Raw genomic sequence first — 24,215 nt, forward strand, 5'->3', positions numbered from 1 at the left:
CTCTTCCGCCTCCGCCATGGTGGAGACCGCGGCGGAGGCGGAAGGGAAAGAGTGCCCCCACGGCACAGGCCCCCCCGCGGATCGGTGGGCCCTGATCGCGGGCCAGGCCACCGTGGGGGCACCCCCCGGGGTCAGATCGCCCCGCGCCCCCCCCAGGACCCCGGAGCCCGCCCACGCCGCCTGGTCCCAGGCAATTTCTGGGCGGGACTTCGGCCCATCCAGGCCGGAGAATTGAGCGGGGGGTCCCGCCACCCGGCGCGGCCCGATTCCCGCCCCCGCCCAATCTCCGGTACCGGAGACTTCGGCGGGGAGCGGGATTCACGGCGGCCAACGGCCATTCTCCGACCCGGCGGGGGGTCGGAGAATGACGCCCAAGACATCCGGAAAAAAAAACTCTGTTTAAGTGCAAGGAATCCCGCAGCTTGTGGTCGACGCGGTGAGTGGGCGGACAATTTCTCCGCCCAGGGTCCAGAGGTAGTTCACGTACAGCAGCAAATGTGTAACAACCAAGTGTGTCAAACATGTAAATAGCAGTTGGTGTAGCGACCAAAGAGTCGCGGAAGGTAAAGAGTTGAGTGTACAGGCTGTGGCAAAAGGCATTCTTTAAACCACACTAAAGAGCAGATAAGGGGAAACAGAAAGACCTGCCAAGGACAGTAAGGAATGTAAAGAACCATTCCAGATTACATGAAGTGATCGAAGCATGAGGTGCGTGTGGGCCGCGTGGCAGGGCAAGAATGTGTGGGATTCCCCGGGTAGGGCGGTGATCAGTGCCGTTGCTCCACTACCCGAGCTTCGCTGACCGGATGCATTGGGGATCCTCAGGCAGGGTGGGGATTAGTGCCGTTACTCCCTACCTGGGTGACCAAATGAGTAAAAAGAATTTGTAACATATGGGATCCAACAATTTGTTCCTTTAACGGTCATTGGGCTGTAAACGGCGTCAGAAGAGTAACCATAACTGTATCAAGACATTTTGTAACTGGTCGACATTAATTAAAACCATGTCGCAATATGAAAGAAAGAAAGCGGGCAGGTTCCATCAGGAAATACGACACCGCAATTTACATGCGGTTCCTTTTTCTCATTCTCTGGACACCTCAGGGTTCCGTATCAAAAAGCGTTGCGAAAGGGTCACCGCAACGGGGGTCAGACTCTGAGTCATCACCATCTCCCGGTTGCCAAATCCGTGTCTGTCGTTTCTGTGCCGTGACCGCGTGTCATTCCTTACTAATCCTTACAAGAGCTGTCGTTTGTCATGAGGGGTGGTAACTGCAAAGGGCAAATTTCCATTGTCGGGCAGCGCCGGTGGCTCTGGCAGTGAAAGGGGTACAGGGGGCCAAACATGCCCTGGTCGTGGTTCCAGGGGCTGTCGCTGTCGTCCGAATCAAGCTCAATGTGGAATGGCGTACCTGTGGGCGGAGACAAGATCGGGTCTGTGGGCGTGTGTCCTGGCTTTGGGGGGGGGGGCTGGTCTAAGTTGTCGATGGGCGGGGCGGAATTGTCTGCCATTGTTAGGGAGACGTGGTGGGAGTGGCTACATTGGGTTCCATAAAAGCAGGTTGATATGGAAACAACCTGTTTTTCCATTGGGATGTTATTTTGTACACAGAGGGGCTCAATTTATCCGAAATGGAGTAGGGTCCTGCAAATTTAGGGGTGAGGAATGAACTGGGATTATCCAGGGAAACCATCACTTGCTGACCGACTGTATACTCTACTGGGTGGACTGTTTTATCAAAGCAGGCCTTACTCTTTGCATTAGCTCTGAGGAGCAGTTGAATAAACTCGGTTTGTTCTCACTGGAACGACGGCGGTTGAGGGGCGACCTGATAGAGGTCTACAAAATTATGAGGGGCATAGACAGAGTGGATAGTCGGAGGCTTTTTCCCAGGGTACAGGGGTCAATTACTAGGGGGCATAGGTTTAAGATGCGATGGGCAAGGTTTAGAGGGGATGTACGAGGCAAGGTTTTTTTACACAGAGGGTAGTGGGTGTCTGGAACTCGCTGCCGGAGGAGGTGGTGGAATCAGGGACGATAGTGACATTTAAGGGGCATCTTGACAAATACATGAATAGGATGGGAATAGAGGGATACGGACCCAGGAAGTGTAGAAGATTTTAGTTTAGATGGGCAGCATTGTCGGCAGAGGCTTGGGCCTGTGGGCTTGGGTCGAAGGGCCTGTTCCTGCTCTGCACTTTTCTTTGTTCTTTTGCCTAGCGCCTAGTCGGACAGCTGGGATGCTTTAATATTTTCCGTGAGTTGTTGGACTGCTTTTTAGTTGGTGAGGGCGGTGACTGTGGAGCTGGCCAAATCAAGTCCTAATAAATACTCAGTTCCTTTCATGGGTCGTCCGGTCGTGAGGGTGTGGGGGGGTGAATCCTGTGGAACTTGATACTGTGTTCCTAATAAACATAAGGGCGAATGGGAGAACTGTGTCCCATGTGGTGTTATGCTGTTGCACCATTTTCCTAATAGTCGCTTTCAAGGTCCGATTCATATGTTCCACAATACCGCTGGATTGGGGGTGATAAGCAATGTGGAATTTTTGTTTTATTCCAAAAATCGTTAGGACGTTCTGCATTACTCTGCCGGTGAAATGGGAACCTTGGTCTGATTCAATGCTGCGGGGGAGTCCCCAGCGTGTAAATATCTGCTGTGTTAAGATCTCGGCTGTTGCCTTAGCCGTGTTTGTCCTGGAGGGAAATGCTTCCACCCATTTTGCGAAGGTGTCGATTACTACCAACACATATTTAAAACCATTTCTGCAGAGGGGGGGGGGGGGGGAGAATGTAATCGAGCTGTAAATTCGTCCATGGGCCATTAACAGGTCGGGTGTGTCTTAATTGTCCTTTCCTGGAGTACCTTTCAGGATTATTCTGTGCGCAGATTAACCAATTCTCAACATAATGCGTGACGTCTGCTTTTAAATCGGGCCACCAGCACAAAGGTCTTCAGTGGGCAAGGGTGGTTTCTATCCCCTGATGTCCGTGTCCGTCATGAAACTGGCAAATTATCTGGTTTCTGTCCTGGGTGGGGATCACATAAATTCCATTCTTTAACATTATATTGTCCTGTACCGTCAGTGAGTCCTTGAATTTGTCGTAAGGGACTGGGTAGTTTCCATCTAAAACTTGCTTAAGAGTGTCGTCTGCCTTTTGGGCCTGGGCTAAATCTTCGATATTGGTCTGTGAAACCTGGACTTCGTGTATCGGTTCATTCTCGGGAGGTTGCCAAAAGTGACCGTGTCGTGATCTTGACTTGGCTAAGGCGTCTGCCTTTACGTTACCGGGTGGGGAGGAACGATGATGGCTTCTGACTTTGATTATGCCGTATGTGCGGTCTTTTGCTGTGTCAAGAATATGCTTCAATAATGGGGCTGAGGGTAGGGGTTTACCATCAGCAGATATGAATCCTCTAGATTCCCACAGGGGTAGGAATTCTGTCAAACTATTGCAGACATATAAACTGTCCGAATATATATCTGCGGGGGTCGGGAAAGCATCTGGGTGCTGCACTACATATGCTATTGCTGCTAATTCGGCTGCTTGTGATCCTAAGTGGCCTGGCAATTTTAAAGATATTTCCTCTAATGCGCGTCTTCCACATAAATACTGTATCCGGTTATTCTTTTTCTATTGTCAATGGTGGAGGAACCATCTACATAAATGTTTTAAGAGTTATCCGTGGTCGGGGGATTCTGTGTTCTGATGCCTGCTCGTGTGGGTAGTGATTTTAGAATAAAGGGTCCTGTGTGGTGTTTGGCTGTAATAATCTGGCACTCATGTGGGGTTCCTCCATACGGCAGGTTGTCTGCAAAAAATGTGTGGGTCTTTGTCCGTTTAACTGTGATGTCCCTTCCTTGCAATAACAGTGTCCAGCGAGCTGCTCTGATCTGGCTGACTGAACCGTCCTTTAACCTACCATCTAACAGTAGCTGCGTTGGGATGTGCTCGGTTAAAATCGTTACAGGGTTGAGGCCTGTGATATATACAAAATATTGAACTGCCCAAAAGAATGCGAGCAAGTACCGTTCGCAGGCTGAAAATCCTTGCTCCACGGGATTGAAAACTCGTGAGGCATGGGCTACGGGTCCTAAAGGGTCATGTCTTTCCTGTAGTAGTACTGCAGAGAAGGTTCAGTCGGTGCTCGCTACTTCTATGGCATAGGGAGTGTGGGGGTCTGGTACCAGCAACGCGGGGGCTGTGCCTAGGGCGCGTTTTAATTCATTGATGGCGTCCGTGTGCTGAGGAAGCCATTCTCATGGGGTGTTCTTTTTAAGGACTGAAAGTGGGGCTGCTTTTGTGGCAAAACCATCTACATGGTTCCTACAATACCCAACTAATCCTAAGAATGATCGGAGTGCAGTGACATTGTGGGGCAGAGGGAAACGTAACTATTGATTAAATCCGTTTCTGTTCGATCACTCTTTTCCCGTATGTGATAATGGTACCTAAGTAAAGGACCTTTTCTTTCAGGATCTGGGCTTTTTTCGGGTTGACTTTGCATCCAATTGATTGGAAGAGACCTAACAATTCGGAAAGAAGCTTAACATGCTCTTCCTTTGTGTCCGTCTGTATGAGTACGTTGTCCACATACTGAATAAGGCATTTGGGTTGGGAAAATTTAGAAAGTCCGTTGGCCAATTGTCGGTGAAAGATGGAGGGGGAGTTGTGGAAACCTTGCGGGAGGCATGTCCACGTACTGCTGTCCTTGTATTGACAGACCTTATCTAAGGGAATGGACCCAAAGCCATTGCTAATGTCCAGCACAGTAAAGTACTGCATGTACTCCCTGCTTCAGCATGGTTTCGGGACTCGTGCCAACGGTGGTGGCTGCTAATGGGGTGACCTTGTTGAGCTCTCGGTAGTCAATGGTCAATCTCCATGAACCGTCGGGTTTCTTTACGGGCCAAATTGGGTATTGTTTGTTGAGGCTACGGGCCGAATTACTCCTTGATCTAGTAAGCTATTGATAACTTTTGCAATCTCACCCTCGGCTTGCGGTGGGAAACCGTATTGCTTCTGGGGCTTGGGATCGGGACCTGTAATTGTGACTGTTCCCGGAATTTTTCCACAATCGTGCTTGTGCTGGGCGACGGATGCTTTATGTTTTCTTAGGACCTCTCTAATCGTCTTATCTGTACTAATGGCTTGCGGATCAAACCAAACAGTCGCCTACTGAGCAGATTCTATGTTCGTAGTCTCCTACTGTGAGCGTGGCAGGGGCTCTTGCTGTTCTGGCCATTTTCCATACACACTTATTTACGGGGTCAAAGGAAAGGTTGTGTGAGCTCATGAAGTCGATTCCTAAAATGTGCTCTGCTGTTTGGGGCAAGTCCACTAAAACAACGGGGTGTTTGGTGTTTATGTTGCCGATTTGAATATCTACAGGAGCCGTAAAGTATCCCCGCTGTACATGTCCTGTAAATCCACTAAGTGTGATGGTGTCTGTGGTGGGCCATTTGTCGCGCTGAAACATTGTGGAGGAGTTTAAAGTGGTGCGGGTCCCTCCTGTGTCCCAAAGGAATTCCTTTGTCCTGTGTCCCAAAGGGTGTCCCCGGACTGTGCCTGTGACTACTGGTCTGCCTGATTTGTCCCAGAGTGTGTCGCAGACCCAAGTTGGGGAGTCCGAACACTGTCAATCTGTGCTATTAATCACTGCATTATCTGATCGGGCGCTAATGCTATGTATGGGCCTAACATTGTTCCTCGGTGGGGCGTTCGATTGCTGGTTCCGTTGCTGGTTCGGGGGGGGCGTTGCATTTGCAGGCGTAATGTCCCTTTTGTCCACAATTATAGCAACCTCGTGGTGCCTGTGCTCTGGGGTGCCGACCTTCATTTCTGCCCTCACTTACCCATGCGGGAGCCCTGAGTAGTCCTGACTGGGTTCATATTCGCTTCTGCCTTCTCCTGATCTGCCTTTCTATGTAGGGATTGTTCCCAAGCTCTGGGGAGTCTCTTTAAAACCCAAACTTCATTATGTGTAGTGTCTTAGGGATCGTAATATACACAGGCTTTTTGACCTGCTTCTGTGGCGTGGGAGACTAAAGTACGAGCCCATTTAGTTGTGTTGTCGTTATCTAAGTTTGTGCAGTTCAATTTCCCAAATACCGGTTTAAAATGGATCCAAAGGCGACCTGCGTATGCAGTCGGATGCTCCCCCTTCTTTTCTCTACATCGGTTCAAACCTTCTACAGGATCTCCTCTGTTGTATCCAATCGCATCTAAAATAGCTGCCTTCATCTCCTGGAGGCTTCCTCCTCCTACATTCTGGGGTTCTGGTAAAGCTGAGCTAACGGACGGGTCAAGGCTCATGCCAAAAGCTTAACTTCCTACGGTTCGTCCAGACTGGTACATAACTGTTTGCTGTCGTACTCTGTCAAAGAAATTATGCGGATCTGCAGTGGGTTCAAATGGTTCAATCTTGGCGCAGGCATCTCTCAATTGGGTGATGGTTAGTGGGGTGGTTTAGCACACTGGGTTAAATAGCTGGCTTTTAAAGCAGACCAAGGCAGGCCAGCAGCACGGTTCAATTCCCGTACCAGCCTCCCCGAACAGGCGCTGGAATGTGGCAACGAGGGGCTTTTCACAGTAACTTCATTTGAAGCCTACTTGTGACAATAAGCGATTTTCATTTAATTTTTCATTTCGTGGTGTAAACGAAATCGGGCTCCTCGCAGGGGGGGGTGCAGCCTGCGCAGTCGGCGGTGCGGGTGCTTTCCTTTTCGGGGTCTGGGGGGCTTTATTCTGATTTTCTGTACCCTCCACATATCTATGGGCAGTTTCATTTAGTTCTTGCCCACTGGGGCCATTCTCCTGATCTAAATTCGGTCCAAAGGTATCTCTGAAGCCGTTTTGCACTGAAAGCAGTGACTGTAACTTTGCTATTTGTTGCCTACGTTTGCCGTGATCTACTGTACTCTGTCTTTGTTCCGTTGTGGAACTATGGAGCGCTCGTAAAGCTGCCTTTAAATCCGCGCATTGTTTCTTTAGCTGTTCTACCTGCTGTTCCGTCTCTTCTCGTACCAAAATTGCGCGCTGTGTATCTTGGTAGGCCTTATCATATTGGGTCTGAAAGCTGCTAAGGTGAACTATACAAGATTGGTGTGCCCGTTTGACATCAGCCATCTCTTTATCTTTAGCTGCCAACTGTTCCCGGAGTTGCTCATTCATTTTCTCACATTCACTGAAGTTTCCCTCATTCTTCTCCTCTTTCTCAACTAGCTGTCTGCGGAGCGTCCTCACGACCTCCTCTGTGCCTCGCAATTGTGCCAAACAGGACACGATTGCCATCGGCTTACGAACTTTCACTGCATTCTTTTTTATGCTTCCCGAACCTGACTCTTCATTTGAACAAAATTCGGACCAGAGGGGCCATCCTTTCCCCTTCAAATACTTTCTCAATTCCTCTTCCCATATGGGGCACTGCTCTGCTCTACTGGTCGCTGCAACCTCGGGTTCATTAGGTGTTCCATTGCCTTTGCTGCCATTGCTTCTATTATCTCTTTTCCTACCGTTAATTTGGGATAGGGGGAATAAGGCGGCGATTCGAACAGCGGGTATGGCCTAGGCTATAGTTTTACCAACAAAATCTAACACGTTTACCTTATATCCCTGTTAGTACGCATGCAGGTTAATACACACTTCCGAATCTTGGAGATTTGATCGATACGGGCCTTACACTTGTGGTTTCCTTCATTTTTCACAACTGGGTTTCTAATCCAAAGTTTTGTGGGTTCTCTCGGAGTGACAAAATCATTTCTAGGTCGAGTCCTGTCAGATGTTGCCAATAATGTTGCTCTTTTTAACTGGATACTGATATGACCGTTATTAATGATAATATTGCTTTTCAGAGTCGCCAAGTATCAAATGATACCACCACAAGGTTTTACCGGATATCGATCAAAGACCAAACAACCAGTTAGTTAGTTCAAGTTCAATGATAGTTTATTTACACACAAGAATTACTTCGACATGCAACATAAAACACTACAAGCTAAATTACACCTAACACTACAACAACCTGTACTTAACTTCAGGCACCCGGCTTTATGCAGAGGAACAAGGCCTTTGTTCGGATCTTGCGTGGCTGGGTCTGGAGAAGTGACTTGGTTTCTGCTGGGCTCATCCGTCTGGTAGCGATCGTTGGTCTTGAACTTGTCTTCTGGTCGTGATGCTACACTTGGTTTTAGGCGTAAGTCGGGGCCCAGAGAGACCGAGCGCCGGGGCCAAGAGAGACTGAACACGTGGCAGTGTCTCTCTTTATCCTTCTGGGGTTTCGCGCTCTTTTGGGCGGTCCTTAGCTTTGGACCCAAAATTCGACAGGCTTCGATTACTGCCTTCGATTTTGGCCAATAAAGGGGCAGGTGCCTTGATGGCGGGGCGTGTCCTGAGCGGTCATTGACCTTGGCTTTTTGGGCTCCCTGAGCAAAGGGAGTGGCGCCGATGAGTCTGTTTCTGTATCTGTTACCTGAGTACAGGTCTTTTGTTCTGGGGAAATGGGCCATTAGAATGCTAAGTAGCTGGGGGTTTCGATAGCGTCTAGTTATCTGAGTTGCCAATATACATACGGTCTGAGACCTAGGTTAACCATATTTCCCATGGTCCTTTGCAGGTGGCCATATTTCCCGGGATCCTTTGTAAGTGGCCATCCCAGATGGCTACAGGATCATATGTTTACAAGAGACATTTAGTTCAATTAACAATTTTAAATCTGAGATTGACAGATTAGTGATGCACGAGTTTAAAAAGGAAAGTAGTCAGGCGGGTGGATGGAGTTAAGATCAGTGAATGGTTGAATAGGCTTGACGGGCTGAATGATCGCCTTCTGCATCTACATTCCTATCATTCCAGCAGCCATCTGTTGCAAATCAGGAATGGTGAATCTCTGAGTGAGATTGTCCAAACAGTGCGACAATGGAAATTTCAGTGCAAACACAATTTTGCTTGCTGTACACAAATGTCTGGAATAATATGGCTAACACTAGCAACAAGAACGTTCCCTATGCATGGCCTAATTTAACCTGGAGCCTTATTCAAACTTCTGCCAGATTACAAACTGCAGCCCTGACAACCATTCAGACGGAATTAGGTAGCCACGAGTACACACGAGGTAACTGTACAATACCAGTTTGTTCAACGCACCTAAATAATTGCTTCTGACTGAAATAAACAGAGCACTAAAGATGCTGTAAACTTTATTACTTTAGCACAGGTGGCGAACAGTTACTATCCTTATAGGCTGAAACAAGCAACTGCTAATTTTAAACATGGATGTTTAAGTGGTAAGGAACCATACCATAATATAAAGATAAATTATTAGCAATGTTGAGCAAACTTCATCAAATCGCCTAACCAAAATGACGAATTCAACTGCTCAGACCTCCTTGCACTTTCTCGGAAAATATCCTTTCACTTGAGGAGAAGGGGGAAGCAGGAGAGAGTGGATGAAGAATAGAAAGAGATACATTTTCCAGCTTTAATTACACTGTTCTATCCTGCAGGTCAGCACAAAACTTGAAGAAGTGCAAGTATTGATCTATACTTCAATGAGGAGTATTGTGGAAAAGATTAATTAGTTTAATGCATTAGGGGTTAGGCTAATGCGTCAACGATTGGGGTCAGTTTGCTCAATTGTGGTTACTACCTATATATAAATAAATATATATACACACATTTTCTTTTTTTTAAAGTTGTTCCATACCAGGTGAACAGCATGATCTATCTCTTCAGTCGTTACTCCTGACCTCACCATCATTGAAGCAACGTCCAGTACCTCCCGGGCAAGCTGCAATACCAATGAAAAGGTTTAAAATTAGATCCCAAGATCCAACAAATCTGAACATGTCAAAGGCACAACTATAAATGCATGTGCACTGGTTAGAGTAGCTCTGGTCTACACAAAACACAGATAGTTTCAATTTTGAATTGTCAGTGATCCAGGAAATAACACAGAAGATAATGATCTTACGGAGCACCCTGGGACATCTCAAACAGTAACAGCACTACATAAATGTAAGTTGTTGTTGTTGACTGTATCACTTTCCCCGTGTGCACGCACGCGTGCGCACACACACATGCACCCCTGGAAATATGGAACTGCTGCACCTTTCGCTTGATAAATATGAATACAGGAGGCAGCCAGTCATAGAAATGGCAAACTCTAGTACTGAATAACTGCTTTTGTTACCAATTTCTGCACACAATCCTCAGCGACGGGAACAAAAACCTGGTGGAATCATTAGCTTGCAATACTCCAGGGCTTTGCAGCTGAAAGCCCCACATGTACCAAGGTTTCCCAAATCTGCACAACGCGGGACTTCCGGTGACGGCGGGCGGGAGGCAGCCGCACATTGGAGGGCTCCCGTTCGGGAACGGCATTTTAGGGGAGTAACGCCCGGTCCTAGGGCCAGCGACGGCAGTAAAAGTCGGGAGATAGCGCAAGGAGAAGGATGTCGAAAAACATCAAAAAAACGGCCGGGAAGAAAGCGGCTGAAAGTCCGTCGGAGGGGGGAAAGGTCACCGAGGGGTCAACAAAGAAAATGGAGGCTGGAGCACCAGGGGAGGCCGCAGTGCTTACGGCTGAAGAACTAACTAAGGTGATGGCTGCGGAATTCCAAAAGCAGTTGGCGCAGATTGAGAAATGTATGGAGATGGTGAGGAAGGAGATGAGGGAGGTTTTGAGTGCGCTGGTGGAGGAGGCGATTTCCCCGGTGATGACGGCGGTGGCGAGCGCAGTGGCGGAGGTGCGAGAGCAAGGGGAGGCGCTGAAGGAATTGGAGGAGACGGTATTGTAGCACAGTGATCAACTTGCCTCGATGGGGAAGGAGATGCGGAAGGTGATGGACACGAACAAGAATCTGCGAGGAAGAATGGAAGATCTGGAAAACAGATCCAGGCGACAGTATTTGAGGATCGTGGGGCTGCCCGAAGGAGTTGAAGGACCGAAGCCGACTGAGTATTTTGCCGCGATGCTGGCAAAACTACTGGGGGAGGGGAAGGACCCCTCCCGATATGAACTGGATCGGGCTCATCGGTCGTGGAGGCCTGTACCAAAGGCGAGTGAGCCGCCAAGGGCAGTGACTCTGTGCTTCCATAGGTACAGTGTGAAGGAGAAGGTCCTGAGCTGGGCCAAGCAGAAGCGGGTGGTGCATTGGGCTGGAGCTGATATACGGGTATACCAGGACTTTACGGTGGAGCTGGCGAGGAGGCGGGCTGCCTTCAACCGGGTGAAGAGGGCACTGTACATTGGCAAGGTGCAGTGCGGCATTGTATATCCAGCGAAGCTGAGGGTGACTTACAAGCTCAAGAACTTTTATTTTGGAACGGCGGAAGCAGCGGAGGAGTTTGCGAAGGCAGAAGGACTGTGGCAGAACTGACAAATTGAGGAATGGTCATGTGCCGATGTAACCTCATGACTGTATTTTCTTCTTTTTTTTTTGTATCACTGCGCGCGGGTGTAGAGGCTAAAGGAGCCAATGTTGCATATATTTGGACAAGGGAAGGGACGGGACTTTCACTCGAAAGGAGGGCTCTTTGGGGTGTAGGTGGATATGCGGGGTTTGTGTGCTAAAAGGGGATCTTTGGGCTTTCCTAGGGCCGAGCAAGGGGGAAAGGGACCCGGGCGGGGGCCTCCACGCTGGCCGGTTTAAGCCGGCCAGTGAACGGGAGTGAGGTGGGGGGAGGGGCTGCGGCCATCGGAGCCTGACAGAACAGGGTCCAAGTGGTCTAGCCGGGGTGGAAAGTTGGGGGGAGGGAACCGAGGTTGGGGGAGGGAACCGAGGTTGGGAGGAGGAGTTTTACAAGAGGCAGTGGACGGGAGGAGCTGGAGACTTGGGGGGGGGGGGGTACAACTTTGGGGTATCATGTACGGTACTCTCTTAGAGGCTGGATGGCGTTGGTTGGGGGGGGGTGGGTGGGGGGGTGGAGGGGGGCCGTGTAGATTAAGGGTGACTACGGGTAATCCCTGATTCTCTTTTGTCATTTGTTTATGTAAACATGCGGGTTGAGGTTTGGGGGTTGGTGGGCGGATGGGATTGTTGTTATTATGGGGACTGACATATCTTGTTGATTATTGTTTATTGTTGATGGGTGTAAATGTGGGAGAAAACGTGAAAAAGGAGAATAAAAAAAGATTTTTTTTTTTTTAAATCTGCACAACGCTTTTTGTTGGAAAACATTGACAGGGCATTTAAACAAGAGAAACTGCTATGTCGGCAAGCCTCATTTCCTCTTGTATTACATCCCAGACATCTAAAATTCTTAAAGAACAACGAAATGTACAGGACAGGAACAGGTCCTTCAGCCCTCCAAGCCTGCGCTGAACATGCTGCCCGTCTAAACTAAAATCTTCTACACTTCCAGAGCCCATATCCCTCTATTCCCATTCATGCATTTGTCAAGGCGCCCCATTAAATGTCAGAAATGTACCTGCTTCTACCACCTCTTCTGGCAGCAAGTTCCAGGCACCCACTACCCTCTGTGTAACTTAATAAAAGATTCTAAAGTAGAGCCAAAGAATTAAAAATATCTTCTTTGATCAGCACAATTGGTTTGCCTTCCCTTTTCAAAATTTCAACCTTGTTTTCATACCCCTCCGTGGCCTCATCCCTCTCTACCGCCGTAACCTCCTTCAATCCTCTGGGTTCTCTGCTTTCTACTTCTGGTCTCTTACGCAATCAGATTTTAATCACCCCACCAATAGTAACCTCGATTTCACCTTTGAAATGTCCTCATTAAGTCTCTATGTCGCTCCTTAAAACCCAACACTTTGACCAAGCGTTTGGGCACCTGCTACTTGGTATTAGTAACAGGTGACATATCTCCTTGGGTGGCTTAGTGTCAAATTCTGTTTGATACTTTCACACAAAGCTCCTTGTGACTTTTCACTATGTTAAAGGTGCTATATAAATCCACGTTGTTAATAGAGAGGGCAATAGAACAGTTCATCTCTATTCAAACCAGCTGGAGTTCAACCAACCACTTTGTAACATTCAGGAACAGCAACTATGCGTTATTCAATTCGTTAATTTAGAGTATTCCACAAAATAGTTACCATATAGTGATCTATATTGGGCTTTGGGGACTCTTGTTTAATGATTGCAGGGTTAAGATGGGCAGTGTGATATTCTGATTTTTATTCCTATATGAATTCAACTGCGGCTAAAAAGAGTTAAAGCCTGACAACTTACTCTGCACACTACCCGCATTGCTTCTATGTCCTCTGGTGGCAGCATTTTGATCTGAGACGTTCCCTTTAAGGATTGCTCTGATTCGGAAACACCTTGAAAAGAGAGGATAAAACACATTTATATTAGACTCCCCTTCACAAAGGCACAGTAGCCAATTAGAGTTTGAGATTAAGCTGGATGCAGGTCTGCAAGGAAGAGAAGAAGGCAGACAAACAAATTCCAGTCCACCACCCAGGTTACTGTTATTAAAAATGCAAGCACAGCACTGGGATTCATTTCTAGAGCAGTTGAATTGAAAAGCAAGAGGTTATGTTAAACGTATGCAGGAATCTGGTTTGGATTGAGAGTTCCGTGTGTGGTTCTGCCATATTACCAAAAGGACACAGAGGCACTGGTGGAGGTGTAAAAAAGATTTACAACAATGATGCCACCACTGAAAGGTTATAACTATTCGGAAGGATTGAACGATTCTCGGTAAGTAAGTGGGTGGCAGGTTATCAGGGGCGGGTGGAAATGTGGGGTTGGGGCTATAATCAAATCAGTCATGACCCCCCTGAATGGCACAGCAGGCCAACGATCAGTTCTACTCCAGCTACTTCTTTGTTCGTACATGTATATGTGCAACAAGTTAGGGCTCTTTTCTAGAAATGAAAAGACCGAAGACTAACCCGATAAATCATTTTAAAGTTATGAAGGGGTTGGGCGGCATGGAGGTGCAGTGATTAGCACTGCTGCATATGGCGCCGTGGACCCGGGAATTACAGTGAATGGTAGAACCGTCAAGAGTATTGACAGTCAGAGAGATCTAGGTGTACAGGTCTACAGGTCACTGAAAGGGGCAACACTGGTGGAGAAGGTAGTCAAGAAGGTATACAGCATGCTTGCCTTCATTGGACGGGGCATTGAGTATAAGAATTGGCAAGTCATGTTGCAGCTGTATAGAACCTTAGTTAGGCCACACTTGGAGTATAGTGTTCAATTCTGGTCGCCACACTACCAGAAGGATGTGGAGGCGTTAGAGAGGGTGCAGAAGAGATTTACCAGGATGTTGCCTGATATTGAGGGCATTAGCTATGAGGAGTAGTTGAATAAACTTGGTTTGTTCTCACTGGAACGACGGAGGTTGAGGGGCAACCTGATAGAGGTCTACAAAATGATATGGGGCATAGACAGAGTGGATAGTCAGGGGCTTTTCCCCAGGGTAGAGGGGTCAATTACTAGGGGGCATAGGTTTAAGGTGCGAGGGGCAAGGTTTAGAGGAGATGTACGAGACAAGTTTTTTTACATAGAGGGTAGTGGGTGCCTGGAACTCACTGCCGGAGGAGGTGGTGGAAGCAGGGACGATAGTGACGTTTAAGGGGCATCTTGACGAATGCATGAATAGGATGGGAATAGAGGGATACGGGACTTCCGGGTGCGGCGATGACCAGCTGAGTCGCACGTTTCGGCAGCTCCCTGTGAAACGGACTTTTGGGCTCTTGATAGGAGCCCCAACGGCAATTTTAACGGCTGAAAACACCGTGCGGTAAACCAGAAGGGTGTTCCCCCTGGACACGGATGGAAAAAGGAGAGGAAAGTGGCCGGATTGCAGCGGATCCTTTGGAGCAGCGGCAAGGAAGGCAAGCAAAAACCAAGATGGCGTCGGAAGGTGGCAGTTTCATATGGGGCCCTGAACAACAAGAGTTTTTGAAACGCTGCGTGGAGGAGATAAAAAAGGAAATGAAGAAAGAGTTGTTGGCCCCGATACTACAGGCGATCGAAGGGCTAAAGGAGGAACAAAAGACCCAGGAGCAGGAGCTTCGGGTCGTGAAGGCGAAAGCAGCAGAGAATGAAAACGATATACAGGGCCTGGTGGTGAAGTCGGAGATACAGGAGGCACACCAGAAACGATCTGTGGAGAGGTTGGAGGCACTGGAAAATAACGCAAGGAGGAACAACTTGAGGATTCTTGGCCTTCCTGAAGGTGTGGAGGGGCGGACGTCGGGGCATATGTGAGCACAATGCTGCACTCGTTAATGGGAGTGGAGGCCCCGACGGGTCCGTTGGAGGTGGAGGGAGCATACCGAGTTATGGTGCGAGGATCGAGAGCAGGAGAAGCTCCCAGAGCCATAGTGGTGAGATTCCTCCGTTTTAAGGATAGAGAAATGGTCCTTAGATGGGCGAAGAAAACGCGGTGTAGTAAATGGGAGAACGCGGTGATCCGCGTCTATCAAGATTGGAGTGCGGAGGTGGCGAGAAGGAGGGCGAGCTTTAATCGGGCCAAAGCGGTACTTCACAAAAAAAAGATAAAGTTTGGAATGCTGCAACCGGCAAGACTGTGGGTCACATATCAAGGGAGGCACCACTACTTTGAGACGGCGGATGAAGCGTGGACTTTTATTGTAGAAGAAAAATTGGAATGATTGGACTACGAAAATGAACGTTTGGACAAAGTGGTGGGACGAGTGGGGGGGGGGGGGGGAAGAGGGATTGTATGATTAATCCTGCGGTATGGTAACTTTTCTTTCTCCCACAGGTGGTGATGGGGGGAGGTGGGGAGGGAGAGGAGATGGGGCGTTGGCCATGGGAGGCGGGGCCGAGGGAGAGGCGCGGGCTTGGTTCCCGCGCTATGATAATTATGGCGGGAATAGAGAAGCAGGAAGGAGGGGGCGCCGCACGGTGCGAGCCGTGATCACGGGGGGAAGCCGAGGTCAGCCAGAGTTTGCTGACTTCTGGGAGCAACATGGGGGGAGTAATTACGCTAGCGGGGGGTCCAGCGGGGCGGGGGGGGGGGGGGGGGGAATTACTGGGTTGCTGCTGCTGGGGAAAGGGGGGAGTGGGTAGTGGGTACGGAAAAGGATGGGCGGGGGGGCACCGTCTGGGAGAAATACAGCTGCGTGGGAACTGGGCGAGAAGCTGGAAAAAGATGATGGCTAACCGGCAAGGGGGGGTGGGAAGCCCCCCAACTCGGCTGATCACGTGGAACGTGAGGGGGCTTAACGGGCCGATAAAGAGGGCACGAGTACTCGCACACCTTAAGAAACTTAAAGCAGATGTGGTCATGTTACAGGAAACGCACCTGAAACTGATAGATCAGGTTAGGTTGCGCAAAGGATGGGTAGGGCAGGTGTTCCATTCGGGGCTGGATGCGAAAAACAGGGGGGTGGCTATATTAGTGGGGAAGCGGGTAATGTTCGAGGCAAAGACTATAGTGGCGGATAACGGGGGCAGATACGTGATGGTGAGTGGCAAATTACAGGGAGAGATGGTGGTGTTGGTAAACGTGTATGCCCCGAATTGGGACGATGCCAATTTTATGAGGCGAATGCTAGGACGCATCCCAGACCTAGAGACCGGAAAGCTGATAATGGGGGGAGACTTTAACACGGTGTTGGAACCAAGGCTGGATAGGTCGAAGTCCAGGACTGGTAGGAGGCCGGCAGCAGCCAAGGTGCTTAAGGATTTTATGGAGCAGATGGGAGGGGTGGACCCGTGGAGATTCAGTAGACCTAGGAGTAAGGAGTTCTCGTTTTTCTCCTATGTCCATAAAGTCTATTCACGCATAGACTTTTTTGTGTTGGGTAGGGCATTGATCCCGAGGGTGAGGGGAACGGAATATACGGCTATAGCCATTTCGGATCATGCCCCACACTGGGTAGACTTGGAGATAGGGGAGGAAACAAGAGGGCGTCCACCCTGGAGAATGGACATGGGACTAATGGCGGGTGAGGGGGTGTGCTTAAGGGTGAGGGGATGCATTGAAAAGTACTTGGAACTCAATGACAATGGGGAGGTTCAGGTGGGAGTGGTCTGGGAGGCGTTGAAGGCGGTGGTTAGGGGGGAGCTGATATCAATAAGGACACATAAAGGGAAGCAGGAGAGTAAGGAACGGGAGCGGTTGTTGCAAGAACTTTTGAGGGTGGACAGACAGTATGCGGAAGCACCGGAGGAGGGACTGTATAGGGAAAGGCAAAGGCTGCATGTGGAATTTGACTTGCTGACCACAGGCACTGCAGAGGCACAATGGAGGAAGGCGCAGGGTGTACAGTATGAATATGGAGAGAAGGCGAGCAGATTGCTGGCACACCAATTGAGGAAAAGGGGAGCAGCGAGGGAAATAGGGGGGGGTGAGAGACGAAGATGGAGAGACGGAGCGGGGAGCGGAGAGAGTGAATGAAGTGTTTAAGACATTTTATAAAAAATTGTATGAAGCTCAACCCCCGGATGGGAGGGAGAGAATGATGGAGTTTTTGGATCGGCTGGAAATTCCCAAGGTGGAAGAGCAGGAAAGAATGGGATTGGGAGCACAGATCACGGTAGAAGAAGTGGTGAAAGGAATTAGGAACATGCAGACGGGAAAGGCCCCGGGACCGGACGGATTCCCAGTTGAATTTTACAGAAAATATTTGGACTTGCTCGCCCCGCTACTGACGAGGACCTTTAACGAGGCAAAGGAAAGGGGACAACTGCCCCCGACTATGTCAGAAGCAACGATATCGCTTCTTTTAAAGAAGGAAAAGGATCCGCTACAATGCGGGTCCTACAGACCAATCTCCCTCCTCAATGTAGATGCCAAGGTCTTGGCCAAGGTAATGGCAATGAGAATAGAGGAATGTGTCCCGGGGGTGGTTCATGAGGACCAAACTGGGTTTGTGAAGGGGAGACAGCTGAACACGAACATACGGAGGTTGTTAGGGGTAATGATGATGGCCCCACCAGAGGGTGAAACGGAGATAGTAGTGGCGATGGATGCAGAGAAAGCATTTGATAGAGTGGAGTGGGATTATCTGTGGGAGGTGTTGAGGAGATTTGGGTTCGGAGAGGGGTATGTTAGATGGGTGCAGCTGTTGTATAGGGCCCCAGTGGCGAGTGTGGTCACGAATGGACGGGGATCGGCATATTTTCGGCTCCATAGAGGGACAAGGCAGGGATGTCCTCTGTCCCCATTACTGTTTGCACTGGCGATTGAGCCCCTGGCGATAGCGCTGAGAGGTTCCAAGGGATGGAGGGGAATACTTAGGGGAGGAGAAGAACACCGGGTATCTTTATATGCGGATGATCTGCTACTATATGTGGCGGATCCAGCGGAGGGGATGCCAGAAATAATGCGGATACTTGGGGAGTTTGGGGATTTTTCAGGGTATAAATTGAACATGGGGAAGAGTGAGCTGTTTGTGGTGCATCCAGGGGAGCAGAGTAGAGAAATAGAAGACCTACCGTTGAGGAAGGTAACAAGAGACTTTCGTTACCTGGGGATCCAGATAGCTAAGAATTGGGGCACATTGCACAGGCTAAATTTGACGCGGTTGGTGGAACAGATGGAGGAAGATTTCAAGAGATGGGATATGGTAGCATTGTCAATGGCAGGGAGGGTGCAGGCGGTTAAGATGGTGGTCCTCCCGAGATTCCTCTTTGTGTTTCAGTGTCTCCCGGTGGTGATCACGAAGGCTTTTTTCAAAAGGATAGAAAAGAGTATCATGGGTTTTGTTTGGGCCGGGAAGACTCCGAGAGTGAGGAAGGGATTCTTACAGCGTAGTAGGGATAGGGGGGGGCTGGCACTACCGAGCCTAAGTGAGTATTATTGGGCCGCTAATATTTCAATGGTGAGTAAGTGGATGGGAGAGGAGGAAGGAGCGGCGTGGAAGAGATTAGAGAGGGCGTCCTGTAGGGGGACCAGCCTGCAGGCTATGGTGACAGCCCCATTGCCGTTCTCACCAAGGAACTATACCACGAGTCCGGTGGTGGTAGCTACACTGAAGATTTGGGGACAGTGGAGACGACATAGGGGAAAGACCGGAGCACTGGGGGGGTCCCCGATAAGAAACAATCATAGGTTTGCCCCGGGGGGAATGGATGGGGGATATGGAATGTGGCAAAGAGCAGGTATAACGCAATTGAAAGATCTATTTGTGGATGGGAAGTTTGCGAGTCTGGGAGCGCTGACCGAGAAATATGGGTTGCCCCAAGGGAATGCATTCAGGTACATGCAATTGAGGGCTTTTGCGAGGCAACAGGTGAGGGAATTCCCGCAGCTCCCGACACAAGAGGTGCAGGACAGAGTCATCTCAAAGAAATGGGTGGGGGACGGTAAGGTGTCGGATATATATAGGGAAATGAGAGACGAAGGGGAGACTATGATGGACGAACTAAAAGGGAAATGGGAAGAAGAGCTAGGGGAGGAGATTGAGGAGGGGATGTGGGCAGATGCCCTAAACAGGGTAAACTCGTCGTCCTCGTGCGCCAGGCTAAGCCTGATTCAGTTTAAGGTATTACACAGGGCACATATGACTGGAACACGGCTCAGTAAATTTTTTGGGGTGGAGGATAGGTGTGCGAGGTGCTCGAGAAGCCCAGCGAATCATACCCATATGTTTTGGTCATGCCCGGCACTACAGGGGTTTTGGATGGGGGTGACAAAGGTGCTTTCGAAAGTAGTAGGAGTCCGGGTCGAACCAAGCTGGGGGTTGGCTATATTTGGGGTTGCACAAGAGCCGGGAGTGCAGGAGGCGAAAGAGGCCGATGTTTTGGCCTTTGCGTCCCTAGTAGCCCGGCGCAGAATATTGCTAATGTGGAAAGAAGCCAAGCCCCCGGGGGTGGAGACCTGGATAAATGATATGGCGGGGTTCATAAAGTTAGAGCGGATTAAGTTCGTCCTAAGGGGGTTGGCTCAAGGGTTTACTAGGCGGTGGCAACCGTTCGTCGAATATCTTGCGGAAAGATAGATAGGGGAGAACAAAGAAGGCAGCAGCAGCGGCCCAGGACTTGGGGGGGGGGATGGGGGGGGGGGGGGTGGCCTGAGACAAGGCAGTTGCCAATTAGGGCTAGTTTTTATTTTTTTGTTATTTAATATTTATTTATTTGTTGTTGTTTTTGTTTAAACTTAAAAAGGTCATTATTATCTGTATTGTTACAATGTTGTGTAAAGGATGCACAATGTACTGTGTTGGTTGACCAAAAATTTTCAATAAAATATTATTAAAAAAAAAAAAAATAGAGGGATACGGACCCAGGAAGTGCAGAAGATTTTAGTTTAGTCGGGTAGCATGGTCGGCACAGGCTTGGAGGGCCGAAGGGCCTGTTCCTGTGCTGTACTTTGTTCTTTGATCCCAGCCCCGTGTCACTGTCCGCGTGGAGTTTGCACATTCTTCCCGTGTTTGCGTTAGTTTCACCCCCACAACCCAAAGATGTGCAGGGTAGGTGGACTGGCCCCTTAATTGGAAAAAAATAATTGGATACTCTAAATTTAAAAATAAATAAATAAAATTATGAAGGGGTGTGATAGGATAGACATAGAGAAGACATTTGTCCTTGTGGGAGAACACAAAACTAGGGATCATAAATGTAAGATAGCAATAAATATATTAAGAAATAAAGGAAAAACATCTTTGCCTAGCTGAGATTAGTAGTATAGATGCTTGTAAATGGGACATGGATAAACATGAGTGGTGAGCAATGTGCTGATAGGGTGATGTAGGGCGGGAGACGGCCTATGAGCACAGACATGGTCCAGTTGGGGTGAATTGCCTGTGTCTGCACTGTACATTCGATGTAATACCAAGTAGCACTGGACAATTAGGTTTAAATTATCATTCATTTTACCTTCCTGTATGTGGCCTCATTTCCACTAACCAAAGCTCTGGCTAATTTGGGATCGCAATGAAAACCAGTTTATTTGTATACCTACCCCATATCCCGAAGAACAATGTGTCTGTTGATTGCTACACAAACAAGAAGCAGGGGTAGGCCATTCGGCCCTTCGAGCCTGCTCCGTCATTCAATATGATCATGGCTGATTCTCGATCTCAATGCCATATTCCCGCTTTCTCCCCTTACCCCATGATGCCATTCAAATCTAAAAAATAATCAAGCCAATGAACTTCCACTGCACTCCCTCTCTGTGGCAATTATATCCTTTCTTAGATAGGGAGGTCAAAACTGATTGCTGATTAGCTAGTTTATGCAGAAACCTGAGAGTATGGCAGCACGATGGTGCAGTGGTTAACACTACTGTCTCAGACTTCCGGTTGCAGCTATGCCGAGGTAGGTCGCACGTTCGGCATCTCCCGCCGGGAACGGACTTTTGGGCTCTCCAGAGGGGCCACAACAGCAATTGTTCGACGGCTTCCAGTGTGGGAAGGTGACAGCAAGGTCCCCCCGACATTATATGGATTGGACCAGGAGTGGAGCGGTTAAAAAAGTGATCCTGGGGTAGCGAAAAGTGCGAGGGAGGAAAAGCAAGATGGCGGCGGGTGGAGACCAAGCAGCATGGGCGCAGTGGTCGCAGGAGCAGCAGGAGTTTCTTAAACGCTGCTTTGAGGAGCTGAAGGCAGAAATGCTGGCGCCAATGAAGGCGGCGATTGAGAAGATTGTGGAGACCCAGAAGGCCCAAGGGGTGGCGATCCGGGAGGTGCGGCAAAAAGCCTCGGAGAACGAGGATGAGATCATGGGCCTGGCGGTGAAGGTGGAGGCGCACGAGGTGCTGCACAAGAGGTGGGCGGAAACTTCGAGGACCTGGAGAATGGGTCGAGGAGGAAGAATCTTCGGATTCTGGGTCTCCCTGAAGGAGTGGAGGGGCCCGATGCCGGGGCATATATGAGCACGATGCTCAATTCGCTGATGGGCGCGTGAGCTTTCCCGAGGCCTCTGGAGCTACATGGGGCTCATCGGGTCCTGGCAAGGAGACCCAAAGCCAATGAGCCGCCAAGGGCTGTAGTGGTGAGGTTCCACCGCTTTATGGACAGAGAGTGTGTCCTGAGATGGGCCAAAAAAGAGCGGAGCAGCAGGTGGGAGAACACGGAGATCCGAATTTACCAGGACTGGAGTGCGGAGGTGGCTAAGAAGAGGGCTGGTTTTAACCGGGCTAAGGCGGTGCTCCATCGGAAGGGGGTGAAGTTCGGGATGCTGCAGCCAGCACGATTGTGGGTCATGTTCCAAGATCGGCACCACTATTTTGAAACGCCCGATGAGGCATGGAGGAAGAGGGGGAGTGGAGGCGCGGGGATGGGGAGTTGGGGTAAGGCCGCAAAAAGGAGCTGCACCAGAGGGAGCTGGCCGGCTCAGGAAAGCGTGGGCTTTTTCCCGGGGTAGGGAAGGATGGGGGCGGTGCTGGAGAGGAGCGCACACTGACTACCAAGGGGTGGGGGGATTCTCATACTGGGGGGGTCGATGGAATGGCGGGAGTGGCCGGGGTCAGCTGACTTACGAAGAGTGTCATGGGGGGAGCAAAATGGCTAGATGTTGATCTAGCGGGGGGAGGGGGGGGGAACAGGGTTGCTGCTGCATTGGCCAAAGGGGAGCTGGAAGTAGGAGAGGTAGTCGGGGCGGGGGTCCGCCGCCTAGGGGACAGGAGGGTGCGGGAGGCGCGGCCACGTGGCTAGCCTAGGAAAGGAGATGGCTAGTCGGGGGGGGGGGGGGGCAATCCGTCTGATAACTTGGAATGTGAGGGGCCTGAACGGGCCGGTCAAGTGGGCCTGGGTGTTCGCACACTTAAAGGGACTGAAGGCACACATCTGAAGGTGGCAGATCACGTTAGGCTGAGAAAGGGATGGGGAGGGCAGGTCTTTCATTCAGGGCTGGATGCAAAGAACAGAGGGGTTGCATTACTGGTGGGGAAGCGGGTGTCTTTTGAGGCAATGAATATTGTAGTGGATAATGGAGGTCGATATGTGACGGTGAGTGGTAGGTTGCAGGGGGTGCGGGTGGTACTGGTAAACGTATATGCCCCGAATTGGGATGATGCCGGATTTGTGAAACACATGCTGGGTTGGATTCCGGATCCCAGCACTGGACCGCTCTAGGTCCAGGACGGGTAAGAGGCCGGCTGCGGCCAAGGTGCTCAGGGGGTTTATGGACCAGATGGGGGGAGTGGATCCATGGAGATTTGTCAGGCCGCTGGCCAGGGAATTTTCCTTCTTTTCCCACGTCCATAGAGCCTACTCCCGGATAGATTTTTTTCATTTTGAGTAGGGCGCTAATCCCGAAAGTGGAGGGAACGGAATATTCGGCCATAGCCATCTCGGACCACGCCCCACATTGGGTGGAGCTGGAGTTGGGGGAGGAGAGGGACCAGTGCCTGCTGTGGCGCCTTGATGTGGGACTACTGGCGGATGAGGAGCTGTGCGGGCGGGTGTGGGGGTGCACTGAAAGATATTTGGAGGCCAACGACAACGGGGAGGTGCAGGTGGGGGTAGTCTGGGAGGCGCTGAAGGCGGTGGTCAGGGGAGAGCTAACCTCCATTAGGGCCCACAGGGAGAAGAGAGAGGGAAAGGATGGTGGGGGAGATTTTAAGGGTGGACAGGAGGTATGCAGAGGCCCCCGAGGAGGGGCTCCTCAGGGAGCGACGGAACCGCCAGACCGAGTTTGACCTGTTGACCACAGGGAAAGCAGAGGCACAGTGGAGGAAAGCGCAGGGGGTGACGTATGAGTATGGGAAGAAGGCGAGTCGGATGCTGGCACATTAGCTTCGTAAGAGGGAGGCAGCGAGGGAGATTGGTGGAGTTAAGGATTGAGGGGGGAATACGGTGCGGAGTGTGGTGAGGATAAATGAGGTATTTAGGGACTTCTATGGGGATCTGTACAGGTCTGAGCCCCCAGCGGGGGAGATGGGGATGCGACGATTCTTAGATCAGCTGAGGTTCCCGAGGGTGGAGGAGGAGGAGGTGGCTGGTTTGGGGCCGCCGATTGGGCTGGGAGGAGCTGGTTAAAGGAGTGGGGAGCATGCAGGCGGGGAAGGAAATACGTGGACCTGCTATGCCCGTTGCTAGAGAGGACTTTCAATTGGGCGAGGGAGGGGGGAACAATGTCTAGGGCGCTGATTTCTTTGATCCTGAAGCGGGACAAGAATCCACTGCAATGTGGGTCGTATAGACCGATCTCGCTCCTCAATGTTGATGCTAAGTTGCTGGCAAAGGTGCTGGCTACGAGAATTGAGGGCTGTGTCCCGGGGGTGATTCATGAGGACCAGACGGGATTTATGAAGGGTAGGTAATTAAATACAAATGTGCGGAGGCTCCTCAATGTGATTATGATGCCCCCGGTGGAGGG

At 50.0% G+C, this 24,215-nt stretch overlaps 1 protein-coding gene across 1 annotated transcript in view; it reads right to left on the reverse strand.

Moving 5' to 3' along the window:
* Positions 1-24,215, reverse strand: part of metap1 (methionyl aminopeptidase 1) — a 79,682-nt gene that overhangs the window by 21,189 nt on the left and 34,278 nt on the right. Inside the window, exons 5-6 of the mRNA XM_072495285.1 lie at positions 13,194-13,285; positions 9,707-9,790 (exon numbers count right to left, since the gene is read on the reverse strand). Of these exons, the coding sequence (XP_072351386.1) occupies positions 9,707-9,790; positions 13,194-13,285 (176 nt within the window). The remainder of the gene's footprint in view (positions 1-9,706; positions 9,791-13,193; positions 13,286-24,215) is intronic.

The sequence above is a fragment of the Scyliorhinus torazame genome, chromosome 3, assembly GCF_047496885.1.
Source record: "Scyliorhinus torazame isolate Kashiwa2021f chromosome 3, sScyTor2.1, whole genome shotgun sequence".
Classification (NCBI taxonomy): domain Eukaryota; kingdom Metazoa; phylum Chordata; class Chondrichthyes; order Carcharhiniformes; family Scyliorhinidae; genus Scyliorhinus; species Scyliorhinus torazame.